General features: G+C 41.7%; 1 protein-coding gene and 1 long non-coding RNA gene across 5 annotated transcripts in view; one reads left to right on the top strand and one right to left on the bottom strand.

Annotated features, from left to right (window-relative positions):
• ric1 (RIC1 homolog, RAB6A GEF complex partner 1) overlaps window positions 1-19,138 on the bottom strand; it is a 131,773-nt gene that overhangs the window by 38,415 nt on the left and 74,220 nt on the right. For all 4 annotated transcript variants that reach the window (XM_033017956.1, XM_033017955.1, XM_033017957.1 and 1 more), the window contains exons 9-14: window positions 12,074-12,218; window positions 9,520-9,568; window positions 9,017-9,172; window positions 2,979-3,182; window positions 2,319-2,357; window positions 2,126-2,236 (exon numbers count right to left, since the gene is read on the bottom strand). In XM_033017956.1, coding sequence (XP_032873847.1) covers window positions 2,126-2,236; window positions 2,319-2,357; window positions 2,979-3,182; window positions 9,017-9,172; window positions 9,520-9,568; window positions 12,074-12,218 — 704 coding nt within the window. The remainder of the gene's footprint in view (window positions 1-2,125; window positions 2,237-2,318; window positions 2,358-2,978; window positions 3,183-9,016; window positions 9,173-9,519; window positions 9,569-12,073; window positions 12,219-19,138) is intronic.
• On the top strand, window positions 4,950-18,914 carry LOC116971113. The gene is made up of 3 exons (XR_004411405.1): window positions 4,950-4,962; window positions 16,310-16,313; window positions 18,838-18,914. It is a non-coding gene; the product is annotated as an uncharacterized LOC116971113 (long non-coding RNA).

Raw genomic sequence — 19,138 nt, 5'->3', positions numbered from 1 at the left:
TTATTGAGCATAAACAAACTGCTGGGGTACTCAGCAGGTCAGGCACATCTATGGAAGGAAATGGAGAAATTACATTTCAGGTCAGGACACTTCTTCAGCCTGAAAGGGTAGAGGGGAGATAGCTGGTAAAATGTGATGATGGGAAGGGATTGGACAAATGATAGGTGAATCCAGGTAAGGGATTGTTTGGAAGATGAGGAAGACAATAATCTGCTATTATTAATATTGTTCCTTGTTCATGTAATTAAGTATTTGCAGGTGAAATCAAGTTATACTGGCAATACTATCCCTTTGCTGAGCATCACCAGATTGCGCAGAATTCAGAATTATATGGTCATTAAAGTTTTAGAGATATTTCTCTTGATTGTTCAAAAAATTTCACATATTTGTTCCATTTTCAAAAGTAACAGTCATGATCGAGTCTTCACAAATCCATGCTGGATTTCTCTCACTGCCTGAAAATGGGGATATTATGATAATATTAACAATGATTATTTCCCAGCTCATTCCCAACATTTGTTTGGCTACCAGACAAATCATCCCCTGATTCCTATTTCTTAATAAAACAAGATAATATATGCATTTTACCAATCTAACCAAACACTTCCCAAACCAAAGGAATTATGAAAAATTACAATTATGTAATTGAAATGCATCTGCACCCTTTGAAACTCGTATGTAAACCATCTAATCACAGGGAACACTGCTCTGTAGTGCCATTATTTTCTTCATCGTTGTTATTTTGCTTGTGGTTGTTTTGCTAGACTGATGATCTTGACTGAATATTAATTTTCTCAATGTTGTTCTCTTACTGATGTAATCATTTAATATAGCCTGTAATTAATTTATTCTAAATAAGCATTAGTTGTGCAGTTATCAAAATTACATGGAATGGCAGAAATGAAAATTGAATAATCTGTCACAATGTGATGTGCCTGGCAAGAGTTTTAGTCTGCAACTGTGCCATATTAGCACTGGTCATGAAAATCAAAATTCTGCAGATACTAGAAATCTGAAATGAAAGAAACAGAAAATACTGTGAGCCCCCTGCAAATCAGGCAGACTCTGTGGAAAATGAAACCGAGTTAATGTTTCAGGTTAAAGATTGATGACGGATCTTCAAGCTTCACTTTCCACAGATGTGCCTGACCTGTTAGGCATTTCCAACACAGGTTTTATTGGCACCAGACTTGCAGGTACAGCAAGGAATGGAAAGTGTTTGATTTCCCATCATTGATATTCCTCACCTTGAAGAGCCCCAGAACATAAATGCAAAAAATGGCATTCAAAATCAGTTGCACAAAATTCTCATAAATATTAACAATGAATGGTGCAACCATCAAAGAAAATGCCATTCTCAGGAATCACAGAGTTTCTGAATTGGAAAGCTGAAAAATCTCTCAAGATACATGTTTCTTCAGGTGGATAGAAAGACACCAGAATACAGAATCAGGTTCAAGTGCACTCGGACATTGGTCAGAGCTTGTTGACAACTTACTACAGAGATTGGAAGGAAAAAAACGTGGAAATCCAATGGCGAAATCCAAAACAAGAACAGAAAACATTGGAAGCACACAGCACGTCAAGGTGATTGTATTATGTTGCTAATAATGAGGGCGGAGAGAAGCATTGGAATGTCTCAAAATAGGGTACAGACAAAAATTGTCAAGGTAGCAATTACTTTAAAAAACAGCAGTTAGAGACAGTCAAGAAAAATGAAACAAAACTGAAATAGAAAGGCACTGCCAAATCTATGGTCAGAGGTGGAAAAGGGCATTTACTCAAAATCTGTTAAATTTGATATTAAGACCCGAGTTTGTAATATAGCCAGATGACAGATGAGTGTCTGTTCCATGAGATTAATTGGGGATCTCTGGAGTAATGTAGGAGACTACAGATCGATCGGTTTGAATGGGAACAGGTCAGAAGATTGAATTCCAGGGCTACTGTAGAGACTCATTTTTATAAAGAATAGCTCTTCAGTGAAATACCCTAGGATTTCTGTGGACGCATATCTTAGGAATACAATGCTATTGGGATGGGCACAAAGAACAATCAGCATAAAATAAAATAAAACCTTCAAAAATAAAACTGGACAACCATTCTAATGAAACCCAATGCCTACCTGCGTAATATTTCCAAAAAGTTTCCATTTTCTTGTAAACAAAGCGTAGTGTGCAATTCCATATTTGCCTGCCACAGCAACATACTGACCCAGATGATCTATTGCTGCGAACTAAAGAACATCAGAATATAAATGAAATCTTAATTAACCAAGTTTCATGATTTCATAATTTAATTACTGACAAGAATCTCACCTTTATTGGCCAGTTACTTTCTAGATAGGTACTGTGGATCTACAAGGAGAGAAATAAAAATGTACATAATCCAAAGCACAGAAAAACTATTTATAGAAATAACTGTATTCAATACTGTCTCTGTGAATTGTACTTCCCACAAATCAAAATTTACTATTTCCTTTCCCATTGGAGGAGGCAATTCATTGCTGGATACAATTATGCAAGAACCCTACAGTATAAGAAGGAAGAGACTCAAGGAATATTAATTCTTCTCCTTAAGCTTAGTATCCCAGATGATTAATTCTGGATTGTAATGAATTTACTTTCCATCTATATATTATATTAATTGAAAAGTATTTCTGATATCAAGGGAACTAAAATGCAGAAGTTCAGCTATTATAATAATCCTTTGTTCGTCTGGTCAAAATCGTTTCAAAAGACAAACTGAATGGCACCATATTATGGAAATACAATTAGTCACTTAATATCTCTCATCAGATTTAGACACGGACTGCACAAATCATTCCCCACAGCTAGCTACTAAACCCTTCAAAATAGCAAAGTATTTTGATGAATTCAAAACTGTGTTTAATCACTAGTCTCTAATAAATATTGAAAGAATACACTACAGATAAATCTTGCAATGGCCATCAAGTAAAGTACAAAAAAATATATCACCTGTACAATATGCCAGTGCCTGTGTCCTAATAAAGTGCTTAAACCCTGAGGAATTAGAATGTCATCCAAAAGAAGGTTCTTTTCCCTGACTGGCTGGTGGCCTGAATTTGCTGATGCAGTACTTGAATTCTGATTCTGCAAGGCATCACCACAATTCAAATATAGACGATCCTCCCCTTGCAGAAGTACTTGCTCCTGGTTATTCTGAGAAAAATGATTGCAATGTGTTAAATATTTTAATGGTCCATTCATAAAAATATATTGATAATTATTTCTGCAACTTCTAAATCCCTTACAAGTTTTCACAGTAGTAGTGTAAGTTATAGGTTTGTAAATAGTAATGTTGCTAACAAATTTTAACATGGCTAAAAACCAAAATAAGGGGGATGCAAAGGAAATGAAAAATAAGATAATTCATAGGTTTAATAACGCAAGAATTAAAAAAAAAAAAAAAATCAAACTAGAGATCAGGCGTGTTCTGCAATTTAATAACAATCCTTGTTAAATTTCCTATCCAATGCCCACATCCTTTCAAAAATCTCTCCACCTCAGTCTGGAATATGGTCACTGAAATCCCTACCCTCAAAGGTAAAAAATTCAGAAAATGTACCACCGTTTTGCACGAAGAAATTTTTCAATTCAGTCCTAATGTCTGACATCTTATCCAGAGACTCTCGCCTCATACAATATCTCAGCATTTATAGTCTCCTAGAACCTTGTATATCTCAATAAGATCTACTCTATTTTTTCTAAACTGCAGAATGAACTGCCATTCTCAATATTTTTGCAAAGATCAAATATCTTATCATGGAAATAAATCCAGAAAATGTCTGACCCAAGGGAAGTAAGGCTGCCTTTTGACAGGAGACCAAGATTGCACTTGGCCAGATGCCGTCAGCATGAATGCTTAACTCATGATGAAACAACTGATAAAATTTTATCAGCCTAAGTCGGTATGTGGATTCCATTGTCAGTGCTAAACTGTTCAAACACACTATAAGCTGAAAGGGAAAGTACTTCATACAAAATCAAGCTTTTCTCCTGGATTCACTGGCATTTGGTAATTTCACCAAAAATTAAATTTAATCGCAGAAATAATACAATGGCTCCAGTCTGTCTGGGTCTAATCTTAAAAGTCGTAAATTCCACAGGAATAAAATGCAATAATAACCTTTTAGAATGATGGTGGGCTCAAATGATTTGTCCACCAAAACATCTAGGGTTTGTAACATTCATATCAAATAAATTGCATAGCTCATGATCTTATAGCAGGAAAAGAAGGTACAATCATATGGGGAGGTTATGTTAAACAAATAGTCATGGGTGTGATTTTTGGATTGTAAAATAAACATGGCTCAGGTCAAATTATGGCAACTTGCAAGGGAACTGTAGTCAGGGGTTGATGGCCTGCACAGGGAGGTTGCACGGCAGTCGAGGTCACGACCCGTGACCCGTACTGTTGCCAGGCAACGCCTTCTGGAGTACAAGCGGAGAACATCAGGTTCTTACTATGGCTGCCAGTACAGTCTTCTGTCCCAGCATCCGGACTCCACACGGACTGGTTCCACATTCACAGACCCCAGGCCGTCTGTCCCCGCGGCCTGGGGGGGGGGGGGGGGTTGGTCGGTGGTCGGGGGGGAGGGTCTTGGTGCCGGTGGGGGAATCGGGGTGCCGGTGCAGCGCGGTCGGTGACTCTGTGTGGGCGGAAGGACCAGACTGTCCCCAACTCTGCTGCAGCTGACGGGGATGTTGCCGGGTTTTCATCCCCGTGTGTCCGCTGCCCAGAGCCGCGGCCCCGCTCCACCCGGCACCGTTTGTGTGCCCTGCCGACCCACAGCCCGTGACAGTGCGGCCCCACAGGGGAAGACAGGGCGGAGGGCAGGCGTGGCCGGACAGCGCTGAACCCGGGGGGAGAGTGGGGGCTTTCCCTTCGGCCACTTGGTGCTCAGGTTCAGAGCAATGATACTGGAGCATTTGGTTCAGAGTGCTCAGTCACCCTCCAGCCCCGGGCTGTCGTGGGCCGGGACTTGCCCTCAATCCGCCGGCACGCTGCTCTTTCGCAAGTCAGTGAGCAGCAGTGATTTTGGCGGTTTTCACTCACTGTTACCCCTATTTCCATAATCTTTTACAGCGCAAAAAAAGGTCCTTTTGGCGGTTTTTAACAGGTAAGAACGTATGTTTTGCTTGGTTTTAATAGTGTATGCCGGAAGCTGCATTGTACTCCAGAAGGATTGAGCTACTCCGTGCGTCATGCCCTTTGACCTGATGACCTTACGTGCAACCACCCTATCGAGATAAAAAAGTGAAATATTTAAAGTTGAAGAAGATATTGAATAGAGTTGATCTGTACAGAGAGAGCGAGTGACAGGAGCAGGACTATAAAACCCCGGATGCCTGGATGTGAGTCAGTTACTCTGGAAGATCGTGAGGGAGAGGACACAACTGTGATTCTAAGCTGTGAATCAACTGAACTGTGAGTCTGCAATGTACTTGCAATAAATGATTTGTTAGCCCTTAATGAAAATGCAATGAGTTGCTTGGCCTGCCCTGTGCTTAAAACTGCAATGGAAATGAAATGAAAATGCAATGAGCTGTTTGGCCTGCCCTGTGCATGAAATTGAAATGGAAATGAAATGAGTTGTTTGGTCTGCCTGAAACCACTAATTTCGGCTCACAAGGCACGTATTAGTCGAGAAATCAGTCCCTTTTGCCCAAAATGCCCGTATTAGCCCGTAAAGTGCAGAAAGAGTGCCTTTCACTGAGATTTTACTACTTTTTTTAAAACTTTTTTTTTAAAGAGACCCTTCGGCCCATCAGGCCTGTACTAGCCCAGGAGAAGTCTCTTCGGCCCATCAGTAAGTATTCCCCCTGCAAGAATTAAACCTCACCCCTGTATCTCTCTCCCTCCCTTCATTGGCTCCCTGTGAGATCCAGGCCAGGATAGACTTTCCTCCTTCATTACTGTGATCTGCAGAAAATTATCTAAAATTGATTCTCCACCCTTTCCCCCTTCTCTCTCACAGTCTCTCACCTGTTTTATGCAGAATTTCTGACAGTTTCTGAGCTGCCAGCCCACTAAGCCTGAGTGACTGAGCTGCCAGCCCACCAGCCCTGAGTCACTGAACTGCCAGCCCACCAGGCCTGAGTGACTGAGCTGCCAGCCCGCCAACCCTGAGTAACTGAACTGCCAGCCCACCAGCCCTGAGTGACTGAGCTGCAAGCCCACCAGGCCTGAGTGACTGAGCTGCAAGCCCACCAGGCCTGAGTGACTGAGCTGCCAGCCCAAGAATCCATTTGGCCCACAATGTCCATACTAGCCCTCTGGAAACCAGTTCCTACATGCCCACAACACCCTTATTAGCACTCCAGAAAGCCCCCCCCCCCCCCCCCGATTGGGCACCAATATTGGAATTGGTGGAGAGGTGGAATATTGCGTTGGGAGACCAGCCCTCCCGTGTGAACATGGGACCCAACGGGTCCCACAGTCATTTTATTTTATTATTTTCCCTCTTTCCCATTTCACTTGCTGAAAACTGGTTACATCTTTGATGTTTCTCAGTTCTCATGGAAGATGATTGTCTTGAAATATCAAAACACATACCGATTGACCCCCTGAACATTTCCTGTTTTCAAAGAAAAGGTATCCAGCACTCTTAAAATATGACTTAACCACTGTCTTCTAAAGATTAACAATTCACAGAAAAACACATTTTCTATCTGATGCAAAAATACAGCAATCACCTACCAAATCAAGGACTTACAATGCCCTCCATAATTTTTGGGACAAAGATCCATAATTTATTCATTTGCCTCTGTACTCCACAATTTGAGATTGTAATTTAAAAAATCACATGTGGTTAAAGTGCACATTGTCAGATTTCATTAAAGGGTATTTTTATACATTTTGGTTTCACCATGTAGAAATTACAAGTGTGTTTACACATAGTCTCCCCCCATTTCAGGGCACCGTAATGTTTGGGACACATGGCTTCACAGATGTTTATAATTGCTCAGGTATGATTAATTGCCTCCGTAATGCAGGTATAAGAGAGCTCTCTGCACCTAGTCTTTCCTCCAGGCTTTCCATCACCTTTGGAAACTTTTATTGCTGTTTATCAACATGAAGACCAAAGTTGTGCCAATGAAAGTCAGAAGCCATTAAGAGACTGAGAAACAAGGATAAAACTGTTATGGGCCTGTCCTACTTGGCGATTTTTTAGGCAACTGCCAGCGACTGTCATAGTCGTAGCAGGTCGGCGAAAAACCAGCGACAACCTACGACAGTGTCTACTTCAGGAGAAGTCAAGCTACACTCATTGGCGTCAAGCCACTGTCGCCAAAAATTTTTCAACATGTTGAAAATTTAGCGCCGACCAGAAAGAAGCTACGATTTTTTGCGCGACTGAGGAGACTACTCCCGGCGACCACCGGCAAACATGTGGAGACAAACTAGTCGCCTGTATTTGCCTAAAGAATCACCTAAGTGGGACAGGCCCATTAGAGACATCTGCCAAACCTTAGGTTTACCAAAATCAACTGTTTGGAACATCATTAAAAGAAAGAGAGCACTGGTGAGGTTACTAACCGCAAAGGGACTGGCAAGCCAAGGAAGATCTGCACAGCTCAGGACAGAAGAATTCTCTCTATAATAGAGAAAAATCTCCAAACACCTGTCCGACAGATCAGAAGTCAGGTGTGGATTTGTTAATGACCACTGTCCGCAGAAGACTTCACGAACAGAAATACAGAGGCTACCCTGGAAGATGCAAACCACCAGCTACAAAAATAGGATGGCCAGGTTACAGTTTGCCATGAAGTACTTAAAAGAACAACCACAGTTCTGGAAAAAGGTCTTGTGGACAGACCAGACGAAGAGTGATGGCAAAAGCCCTGCTGAAGCAACAAAGGCGTTTTTCAAGGCTAAAAAATGGTCAACTCTTGAGTGGCCAAGTCAATCACCCGATCTGAACCCAATTGAGCATGCCTTTTATATGCTGAAGAGAAAACTGAAGGGGACCATCCCCCAAAACAAGCATAAGCTAAAGATGGCTGCAATACAGGCCTGGCAGCACATCACCAGAGAAGACACCCAGCAACTGGTGATGTCCATGAATCACAGACTTCAAGCAGTCATTGCATGCAAAGGATATGCAACAAAATACTGAACATGATTACTTTAATTTACATGACATTGTTGTCCCAAACATTATGGTGCCCTGAAATGGGGGGACCATGTATAAACACAACTGTAATTTCTACATGGTGAAACCAAAATGTATAAAAATGGCCTTTATTAAAATCTGACAATGTGCACTTTAACCACATGTAATTTTTTCTATTACAAATCTCAAATTGTGGAGTACAGAGGCAAATAAATAAATGATGGGTCTTTGTCCCAAACATTATGGAGGGCACAGTACAACCATGACAGGAATAAACCAGAACAATACGCATACAAAAGGATTAATCAAATCAAAGCGGGGGGGGGGGGGGGGGGGGCAACCTCCTGGCTTTCTTTTGTCGGGACAACATTTAAACTCAAAGTTAACAAAACATAATTCATGGAATATTCAGATTCTTAAATTGTAATTTTAGTTGAGAAATATAAATTATAATTTCAGTCGTGAAGCATTACATTGAATAAACCTTCCTTTCAACCTGGCTTTAGAAAGAACCTCTCAGCAATGGTTGAAATACCAAGAAACAAAACAAATCTGAAAATCAACAAAATTCTGGAATGCATACATTATGTAATACATGGAAACATCGTGCAAAGTTTAACTAGTGGTTTTCAAAAGCAAAATGGAAATCTCTCCAATAGCTGGTCTATCAATAGATAGTAAGACATTGTATGTAGCCAATGAAGGAGACGGTAGCATAATTTAAAAAAAAAACATGGCCCAATATATTTGTGACTTAAATTTACTTTTCATACAGATACAACAGAAAACGGAAGTAGCATAGATGAAACAAAGATGTAGCCACTAGTTTGCAATTAATAAAAATTGTTAGCTACCAAAGTTTAGCTTGGAACCTACCATGCAGGGATTGACTGTTAGAGCGCTTTTGATGAATTGGAATTGAAGAATTTCTGCCTGCTGTATCACACTTTTATTTTCCAGGTCACTGTTTATTTGCTGATTGTTGTTATCACTGGAAATTGCCCAAAGGTGATAACCTTCAGCACCCCAGCTCTGTGAATATATAATGTAACATAAGCAAAACATAAGAAAAACAAATGATTCTAATCGTCGAGTATAGAAGAAACAAGAAATATCAGTTTTGTTTCAGCCAATGAGAACAATATGTTCTTTCACCTCAGATGAATTTGAGTTTACAATGCAAAAAAAATTTCAAATCATTATTCTGAATCACCTTTACAAAAAACAAGATTAGTTTGGTAGTCTGGGCCAAAATCGTTTCTCACTGAGCATCAAAGTTTACTTAAATGTGTCTCTATTTAATATGCAATGCATTAAATGGCAGCAAAACCTAAAAATAACGCATTATGATTTTTAACACCTCTCTGAATATTACTCACCATAGAGCTGATTTTAATGGGCTCCTTTTTTGTGCCATCAGAATAATGCCTTCAAAACAAGTGATTAATAGAAATGATTAATTGAAGCAATGCATAAAGTTTAATGATTTCCAAAACCAGCTTTCATCAGTTCATCAAAATTAGCTTTCAGCCGTTCTTTTCCAATCCGCTCTTTTCCATTCACGTATATTTAAAATCTTTGATGATCATACACTTTAACGAAAGCCCAATTTCATATCATTATGGTCAGTAAAATACTGTTCGGGTGATATCCACATAGTTACCTGGACAGGTTCATAGAATATCAAAAGTATCCTTTAATTGACAGGTAGACAAAAATGCAGGAGAAATTCAGCGGGTGAGGCAGCATCTATGGAGCGAAGGAATAGGCGACTTTTCGGGTCGAGACCCTTCTTCAGACTGAAGAAGGGTCTCAACTCGAAACGTCGCCCATTACTTCGCTCCATAGATGCTGCCTCACCCGCTTAGTTTCTCCAGCATTTTTGTCTACCTTCGATTTTTCCAGCATCTGCTGTTCTTTCTTAAACACTATAATTGACAGGTTAATTTTTCAATGGCGGATAATATCCAACTGGGCAACTTGGATAACTAGATACAAATAAATTCCTAATTATCACCCAACTTTGTCCCAGAAAATTAAAAATCAATCGGATTCCTGCTGGACATTCTCAGCAAACCAGCTGTGTGCCATAATGTAACTTTAACAATAATTATGCCATTCAAAATTAGCTCTCATCTGCCCAATTCGCAATCTCTTTAAATCCATTCAGGGATTAATCTCACATGTGATTATAGAACAAAAAATGAATTTTCTTCCTGTCATGTCAAAGAAAATCAGAAATCACTTTGTCCTGTCAGAGCTTTGAAGGTATTTGTAATGATAAATCACACCCTAATTGTCATGAATTCTAATCTGCATACAAAGGATTACACAACACAAAGAAAATTAAGCATTTTTTCCATTTCTAAAATTAACAATACTGAAATATTATTCTGTAATTAGTATTACAGTAAGAGTATTATTACACAAGTGAGGCCAAGGAAAGAGCGTTCACGTTGCGGCCCTGTTTCCACCAATCCTTCCACCACTACGCACAAGAAGTGCAAGACGCCATTGTATGCTGATGCCGAGAAGTGTTTTCAGCTCTGGCTGAACAATTTCTAATAGTGATGTGGACTCGATAAGAAGATTAAACAAGTACTAGCTACTCTTCACAAAACCTAGACAGAAAGTTGGCAAGTTGCATTTGATGCATCTCTAATGTGCCAAATCTTGTTCTTACTGTAAACTTTTGATCAGAAACTGTTTGATTGCAATCAGGATATTGACCTTGACTTATTTCCTTAACCTGAATGCTGAGATGTCAATTTTGGTGGCTCTGGTCTCATCTTAACTAGTTATTGTTAATTTAGTTGAAAGCAGGCTTTAAACTGGTCAGATCTCACAGTTCTACGGTAGGTAGTCCATTTACCAGGTGAGGCAACAGTAACAAATGAATTAACCATCAACACAATTGCAACTTCTCTGTCTACCCCTCCCATATTTCATTATTGGTGAAATATTTGTTTACACATACTCATTCTCAAAATCTTTCACATCAAATTACATCAAATTATGACTAAAGTTTTACTAACTTATTTAAACCTTTCTGACTAAGGTTTTACTAACTTATTTTAACCAATTCACAGCACAGTACTCAAACTTAAAATAAAATTGGTTATCAAAAATTACAGCAGGATATTGATTTGGACAAGTCAGCTTAGGAATGAATAATGCAGTTTAATGCAGGCTAGGACTTTATTCAAAATAATGAGGGGAATTCAAAATGTGTACAAAATAATGAGGGGAATATATAGAGTAGATGCAAAATCTTTATTCCGAATAGGGGAATCAAGAACCAGAGGTCATAGGTTTATGGTGAGAGGTGAAAGATTTAATGGGAACCTTTTTAGGAAATATTTAATAGGCAACATTTTCACAGTTGCCAGAGGAGATAGTTGAGATACTATAATAACAATTAAAAGACATGTGGACAGGTACATGGATATGTAAGGTTTAGAGGGTTATAGTCAAACGCGGGCAGTTGGGACGTGTAGATGGGGCATCTTGGTCAGCATGGGCAAGTTTGGTCGAAAGGTCTGTTTCCATGCTGTATAACTATTTGCAACAGTAAAGGCGCAGTATGAGTTCTGGAAAGTATAGCCAAACCCCCATAATCTGCTGAAGAGTTTTCTTTCTAATTGTATTACAATATACCAGTATACAGTTGTGTAACAAAATGTGACAAGCACCATACAACGGGATAACATACAACAATGAATTATATTGGAGAATTCAGCTAAAATTCCACAAGTAGAAAGTATAATGAGGTATTGTATCTTACCACATATTTCTAGTGTTAATAATCAACTCACCTATTGCTGCACTTAAATTGCCTAATACTCTAAAGCTAGTTTATGAATATAATTTTCAACCTGCTCTCACCCCATGCAACAATATTGTAAAGCCAAAATTTCTTAACGAAATACTTACGCAAAGTCACCACCTAATGTGCAAAATAGATGAGCACCAAAAACACTCCACAAAGATAAGCCTCCACAATCCCATGTTACCATAGCAACACTCCAATCGGGTGACCATTTGACCAATTTCACAGCCCCGGTTTTATTCCAAATATCTGTCCAAGACAAAGACAGAAATATTGAAATCCTGTACAAACAGTAAAACTCTTAATATACAGTCACACAGATTACGTATCATATTTCTCTACTTAAACCTACATACTGACTGCTCTTGGGTTAATTGCAGTTCAGTAAAGGTTGTTGTTCTGTAGCGAGTTCCAATCTGGATTATTTTTCTCCTTGTATATTGAACAATGTGCTACAATTTACAGCAACAGCTCTCCTAACAACACCTGCCTGTTAGTTGACATGTCCTTTGATGTATTCGTTTTAAAAATCTTTTCATGGTAAGTGCACACTAACAATGGTGCAGCTAAAGATTGGCGACCCATGTCAACAGAACGTCAACACAAGCAATTGCACATCTCTAAATTGTGTTAGATTAAAGCACCGTGAAATAAATTGCTCAATATATGAGAAGAAAGTTTAAATACATTGGTGGGGAAGGAGGAGCAGGTTACATTTAATGTGAAATCAAGAAGAGAAGTAAATCAGAAAATAGGGCCAGAAATGGGAGAGACAAAACAAAGTAAGAGTAGGAAATAATTAAAATATTATATTTTTAAATCTCTATCTTTTAAAACCCAAAGCAACAAAACTCAATACAGTGCCCTCCATAATGTTTAGGACAAAGACCCATCATTTATTGATTTGCCTCTACACTCCACAATTTGAGATTTGTAACAGAAAAAATCACATTGGTTAAAATGCACATTGTCAGATTTTAATAAAGGTTATTTTTATACATTTTGGTTTCATCATGTAGAAATCACAGCAGTGTCAATACATAGTCCCCCCCATTTCAGGGCACCATAATGTATGAGACACAGCAATGTTATGTAAATGAATATAGTCATGTTCAGTATTTTGTTGCATATCCTTTGCATGCAATGACTGCTTGAAGACTGTGATTTTACTTCGGAGTCACGTGAGTGACTACGTGAAGAACCCCGCCAGGACGCATGCGTGTCTTATCGCTACACGCATTGCAACAAGTCACAGCAAGGGGGAACGACGTTCCCCTAGCGGCAAAATTTGAAAGCCAGGAACAGCAGGTAAGGAGACTCTGCGTTCCAGAATTTGAAAGTCGGGAACAGCAGGTAAGAAGACTCTGCGTTCCTTTCCACTTACCTTTTAGGTGGAGACATGGACCAGATCCATGAAGGCTGCGGGAAAGCTGGCGGGGGAGAACCGCGGAGTTGCGGGCAGCCGGCAGCAGCAGCCAAAGGCACGCTAATCTCCCGTAATGGGAACAGCTGTGCCCGACTTCGCTCCCGCACCGGGCCCGTCCGGGCGGGAGAGGGAAGTAAAAATTAATGTTCCCCGTGCTGGTTTTTCACAGGGGGGGAAGCTGGACAAAATAGTGTTCACAAGTGCTGCTAGGAAGCTGGCTGGGGAGGACCGCGAAGTTGCGGGAGCCAGCAGCAGCTGAAGGCACAAGCCCCGTAAGGGATCAGCTGTGCCGACTTTTGGTCCCGCGCTGGCCAGAACACCACCGAGGGCCGTTGACTTTAAAGAGGGCCGTTGACTTTTGGACAAGTCAATAACGGCAGCAGACGGGGTGGAACGACGTTCACCCGTAGCGACAATTTCAACCTGGACCTGCAGGTAAGAGCTGCGGTCTTTTTGTGTTTTACCATGCTGATTTCAGGTGGAGAAACCAACGGGCTGCGACAAAGCTGGTGGGCTAGATGGGATCAGCTGTGCCCGATGTCGCCTCCACACCGGCCATATCCACTCCATGGAAGGGCAGTAAGAACAAAGCTGGAGAGGGAGGACCGCGGAGCAGCGGGCAGCCAGTGGCACTCGGATCACCGATAAGTGGGATCAGCTGTGCCCGATGTCGCCTCCGCACCAGCCAGATCCACGCGGCCGGGCGGAAAGGCTAGACACAAAACAAACAAGGTCGTGGACTCAGAGGAGTCCGACTTTGAACAACTGCGGGCGGCCAGCGCCCGAGAGCGCTAGAGCCGGATGGAGCGGTGTATGGAGCTTTGCTCCAACGTGACAGACTCCGGGAGATGGAGTAGGGTGACTGTGGGCCCTATGATAAACCCACAGCACTACCTCTTGAAGGGCTGCACAGTGCTTCTACCTCATCAGAGGGGAGCACTGCGGGTCAGTTCTGGGCTGACCTGGAAGAGGGGTCCGCAGAAGGAAAGACAAGTGTGCAGGGTGTGCAAGAATAAGAGAACCTACTGGAACCCACTACGGCCAAAGACAGCACCCCCACGCACCCACCAGCAGAACTGGTGAAAGCTCGAAGGTCCGGTACCCAAAACATGAGTCTTTTAGGCCATGGCCCAGGCTGGCCTTCTTGGAAGATGCGGGGACCTCCAACGCCAACCAAACCGAAAATCCAGACCCCAGCGCGACAACAGCAGCAAAGAACCTACAAAAAGTAAACCTACCACTGGTAACTATGGAGGTAGGTGGGTCTGGTTCCCTACAATATACAGGGATCACGGAGGTTGGGTGGAGATTACACTCTTTCTGAATACATGGAGCATGATAACAACCGATACTTACATCTTAAGCAGTATCCAGGGATATACAATAGAGTTTATACACAAGTACAGCCTCTAGTTCAACATATACTGAACCGAATGTTCTGATAAAGGAATATCAAAAGCGCGAGCTGAACTGAAGCGGCTTTACATAAAAGGTGTAATTGAGAAAACTCAACACGAACCATTAGAAGTCATGTCCAATATATTTATTAAAAACAAAAAAGATGACGGTTATCGCATCATCATAGATCTGACAAAATAGATACCTTTATTTACTCCTTAACAATTAATTTCCAAAGGTTACTTCAATGGCCAGCATCAATTTAAAAGATGCTTACTATTCAGTGCCTATACGAGGTGACCACAGATGTTACTTAAAATTCAACTGGATGGGACAACTCTGACAGTATAAAGCACTGCCAAATGGGTTATCATCAGCCCCAGGCTGTTCACAAAAATTTTGAAAACAGCCCAAGCGTTTCTACGGAAACGTACTCACATGGTCATGGCATATTTAGATGACATACTCATTGTGGGCAAAACTTTGGAATTGGCCAAACAAACTGTAACAGCCACAAAAAAGTTATTTGGAAAACTGGGATTCATTTTCCATCCAGTTAAATCTAAACTAACGCCTTCCACTACTATGGACTATCTGGGGTTTCACCATTGACTCAGTTCACATGTCGGTGACTCTGCCTAAGGGAAAGGCTAGAGATTTAATAGAGGCTTGCAATAACCTCACTGACATCAGCAAACCATCCATCAGATTGGTAGCAAAGTAATTGGCATAATGATGGCTGCCTTTCCAGCCACACAATTTGGACCTCTACATTACCAAAACTTACAGAGAGCAAAATACAAGCACTCTAAATTATGCAGGTCACTTTGACAGATCTATGAAACTACCAATCAAGCTCAAATGGAACTAAAATGGTGGATAGATAACATCTGGCTTTGTTCCAATCCAATCATTGTCAGTAACCCTTCCATGGTACTACAAACTGATGCCAGTGCACTTGGGTGGGGAGCCACCAATACCATCACCAGCTGTGTAGATGGACTGCCCAGGAGGCATCATTATTACTCACACTGGGCATAAACTACCTGGAAATGTTGGGGCATTACATGGCCTAAAGTCATATTGTACTGGGTCATATCACCAGCATGTTAGACACAGATAGACAATACCACCGTGGTAGCATACATTAACCACAGGGTGGAAACAAATCGACATCATGTGACAATCTGGCTATACAATTTGGCAAGGTGTATCCAGAGAGATATTTGAATATCAGCCACTTACCTACCAGGAAGACTAAATTCAGTGGCAGACACTAGGTCACGCAAACTTAATGAAAACACCGAACGGATGTTGAATAAAATAGTATTTGCTGATATCACAGCAAATATGGAACACCAGATATCGATTTATTCGCATCTAGACTTAACCACCAGTTATCAAATTATGTTTCATGGGAACCAGACCCTGGGGCAGCGGCGACAGATGCATTTTCGCTGCATGGGGGGGGGGGGATTGTTTATTTACGCATTCCCTCCTTTTCCTGCCTCATCAGTCGGGTATTAAGGAAATACAACAAGACTCTGCATCTGGTATTGGTAGTACCCGATTGGCCTACACAACCATGGTTCCCAGTGGTATCAAACATGGTATTAGAACCATGTATCACCATCCCTCATAGACCAGATTATTGCTACAGTCTATATCAGGGAGTGGGCGATGCTCTACCATAAAAACATCGCCTACAGAGACATGAACATCCCGTCTGTTCTGGAATGTCTGGCAGGCCTCCACTATGATGAGGGGCTCAGTTACAGTGCCATCAACTGCGCCAGAAGTGCCCTATCGACTTACCTATGGCAGGGGACAGAGCATTACACTGTTGGGACTCACCCACTGGTACAAAACTTATGAGGGGAATTTTTAATACTATCCCCCAAGAACCAGATACTCCCAATTATGGGATGTAAGAATTATCCTGAAGATGCTCAGGAATTGGTCTCCAGCAACAGTTCTGTCCCTACACAGACTGACATTAAAACAGTCATGCTAATGGTATTGGTCACGGCACAGAGGATACAGTAATTGCAAAAACTAGACTGGACAACATGACTTCCTCAACAGAAAATATTACGTTTCATATTTATGAGTTAGTAAGTGTTGTACTTCCGGTGGCGCTGGTGCCAGCTGCCTCCACCTTCAGCCCGGTATCTTTTTGTTTTTTTTGTTATGTTGAAGTGTGTTTTTTATGTTTTTTTAAATGTTTTAATGTGGGGGAAGAGGGTACGGTAAGGGGGATACCGTCCTTCAGTCGCTTCCTCGAGAGGACGCGAATATTATTCGAGTCGCGTACTCGCCCCCCCCCCCCCACCCCCCCAGCGGCCTACCTACTGGATTGGCGCGGCCTTTCCTGCCTGGACCGACCAGAGCTCCAGCAGCGGCAGGACAGCGCTGATACATCGCGGGGCTGGCGATGCCTTACCGGGGATCGCCGTCTGGAGCCCGGAGTGCTGGGCCTGCGGCACCGACATCCTGGAGCTGTGGTTCGCGGAGCTCCCAACGCGGGCGGCGCTGACAAACATCGTGGGGTCCTGCAACTCTGCCCGGCTTGGCCTGCGGACTCGGGAGCTGCGGACTCCGGTGGGAGGCAGCTGATCGGGAGGTCCGGGCCGCTGAGGAGGATTTTCACCGTCGGGGTTCGGCGTCGGCGTTCCATCAGCCCGGCGAGAGGGCCTGAGCATCGGGCCGCTCGGGGTGGCGACTGCGGGTGCTCGGAAGGCCCCGACCACGGGTGAACATCTGGGAAGATCGGAGGGGAGGCTGGCTGAACTATGGTGCCTTCCTCACCTTGGTGCCATTGTGTTATGCTGTGTCGTGGACTTTCTGTGTTTGTGCTTTTTTTAAAATTCTATTTTATTTTTAATATGTTTTATTATTTATTATTTATTTATTTTTATGATACTGACTGTAAAGGGAAATTCATTTTGTTGTCTTTAATTGAGACAATGACAATAAATTTGAATACAATACAATACAATAAGCAGAACAGAAAGGGATCAGCAGGCCTCAATATACAATTAGGTCATACCCAACAAATGACCGTCTGTGTATAGTAAGACATCTGTCGTTATTCATGGAGAAAACGAAAATCCTAAGAGGCAATGAAACGGCACATTTTGGTCAGCCACTAGCAACCACACCAAGAGTGACGGTCCAGACCATCTCAAGATGACTGAAACAGGTGCTAACACAGGCTGGGGTGGATACTAATATTTTAAAATCTCTTTCCACCAGGGCTGCAGCCACATCGGCAGCGATACAGTTGGATGTACCAATGGACCAAATCCTCAAGGCAGCAGGATGGTCTAGGGAAAGCATTCCAATTATTTTATAATAAACCAGTAATGAAACCTGGAACGTTTGCAGAAAAAATTTTAAGTTCTGTAAATTAATTTAAACCCATAAAAAGGGGTTATAAATTTGTGTTATCAAATTTTATGATTTCAATGTCGAATTCATGTCCAAATTATGTTAACACAATTCCTCCTACAGTCAAGGCAGACGTGATGCATGGACTCGTTTCCACGGCATGAAATCACAGAGCTTTAAAATCTTCACGTAGTCACTCACGTGACTCCGAAGTAAAATAGTAAGATTAAACGAGAACTTACCAGTTTGAAGTTTGATCTGTATTTTATGAGGAGTTACGTTGAGGGATTACGTGCCATCCGCTCCCACCCTGATCATATACTTAACTGGTATCTCTTCTCTAATCTTACTATGTTTAGTCATTACAGTTATCCGTGATTTCACACCGCTGCTTTGAAGAATGACACGCATGCGTCCTGGCGGGGTTCTTCACGTAATCCCTCATCGTAACTCCTCATAAAATACAGATCAAACTTCAAACTGGTAAGTTCTCGTTTAATCTTACTATTAATGGACATCACCAGTTGCTGGGTGTCTTCTCTGGTGAAGCTTTGCCAACCCTGTATTGCAGCCAGCTTTAGCTTATGCTTGTTTGGGGGGCTAGTCCCCTTCAGTTTTCTTTTCAGCATATAAAAGACATGCTCAATCGATCAGGTGATTGATTTGGCCGCTCAAGAATTGACCGTTGTTTAGCTTTGAAAAACGCCTTTGTTGCTTCAGCAGGGCTTTTGCCATCACTCTTCGTCTCATCTGTCCACAAGACCTTTTTCCAGAACTGTGGTTGTTTTAAGTACTTCATGGCAAACTGTAACCTGGCCATCCTATTTTTGCAGCTGGTGGTTTGCATCTTCCAGGGTAGCCTCTGTATTTCTGTTCGTGAAGTCTTCTGCGGACAGTGGTCATTAACAAATCCACACCTGACTCCTGAAGAGTGTTTTTGATCTGTCGGACAGGT

This window comes from Amblyraja radiata, chromosome 3 (assembly GCF_010909765.2).
Source record: "Amblyraja radiata isolate CabotCenter1 chromosome 3, sAmbRad1.1.pri, whole genome shotgun sequence".
NCBI classification, from domain to species: domain Eukaryota; kingdom Metazoa; phylum Chordata; class Chondrichthyes; order Rajiformes; family Rajidae; genus Amblyraja; species Amblyraja radiata.
The sequence above is the reverse complement of the archived record's forward strand: the minus strand, read 5'-3'. Positions and strand labels throughout refer to the sequence as shown.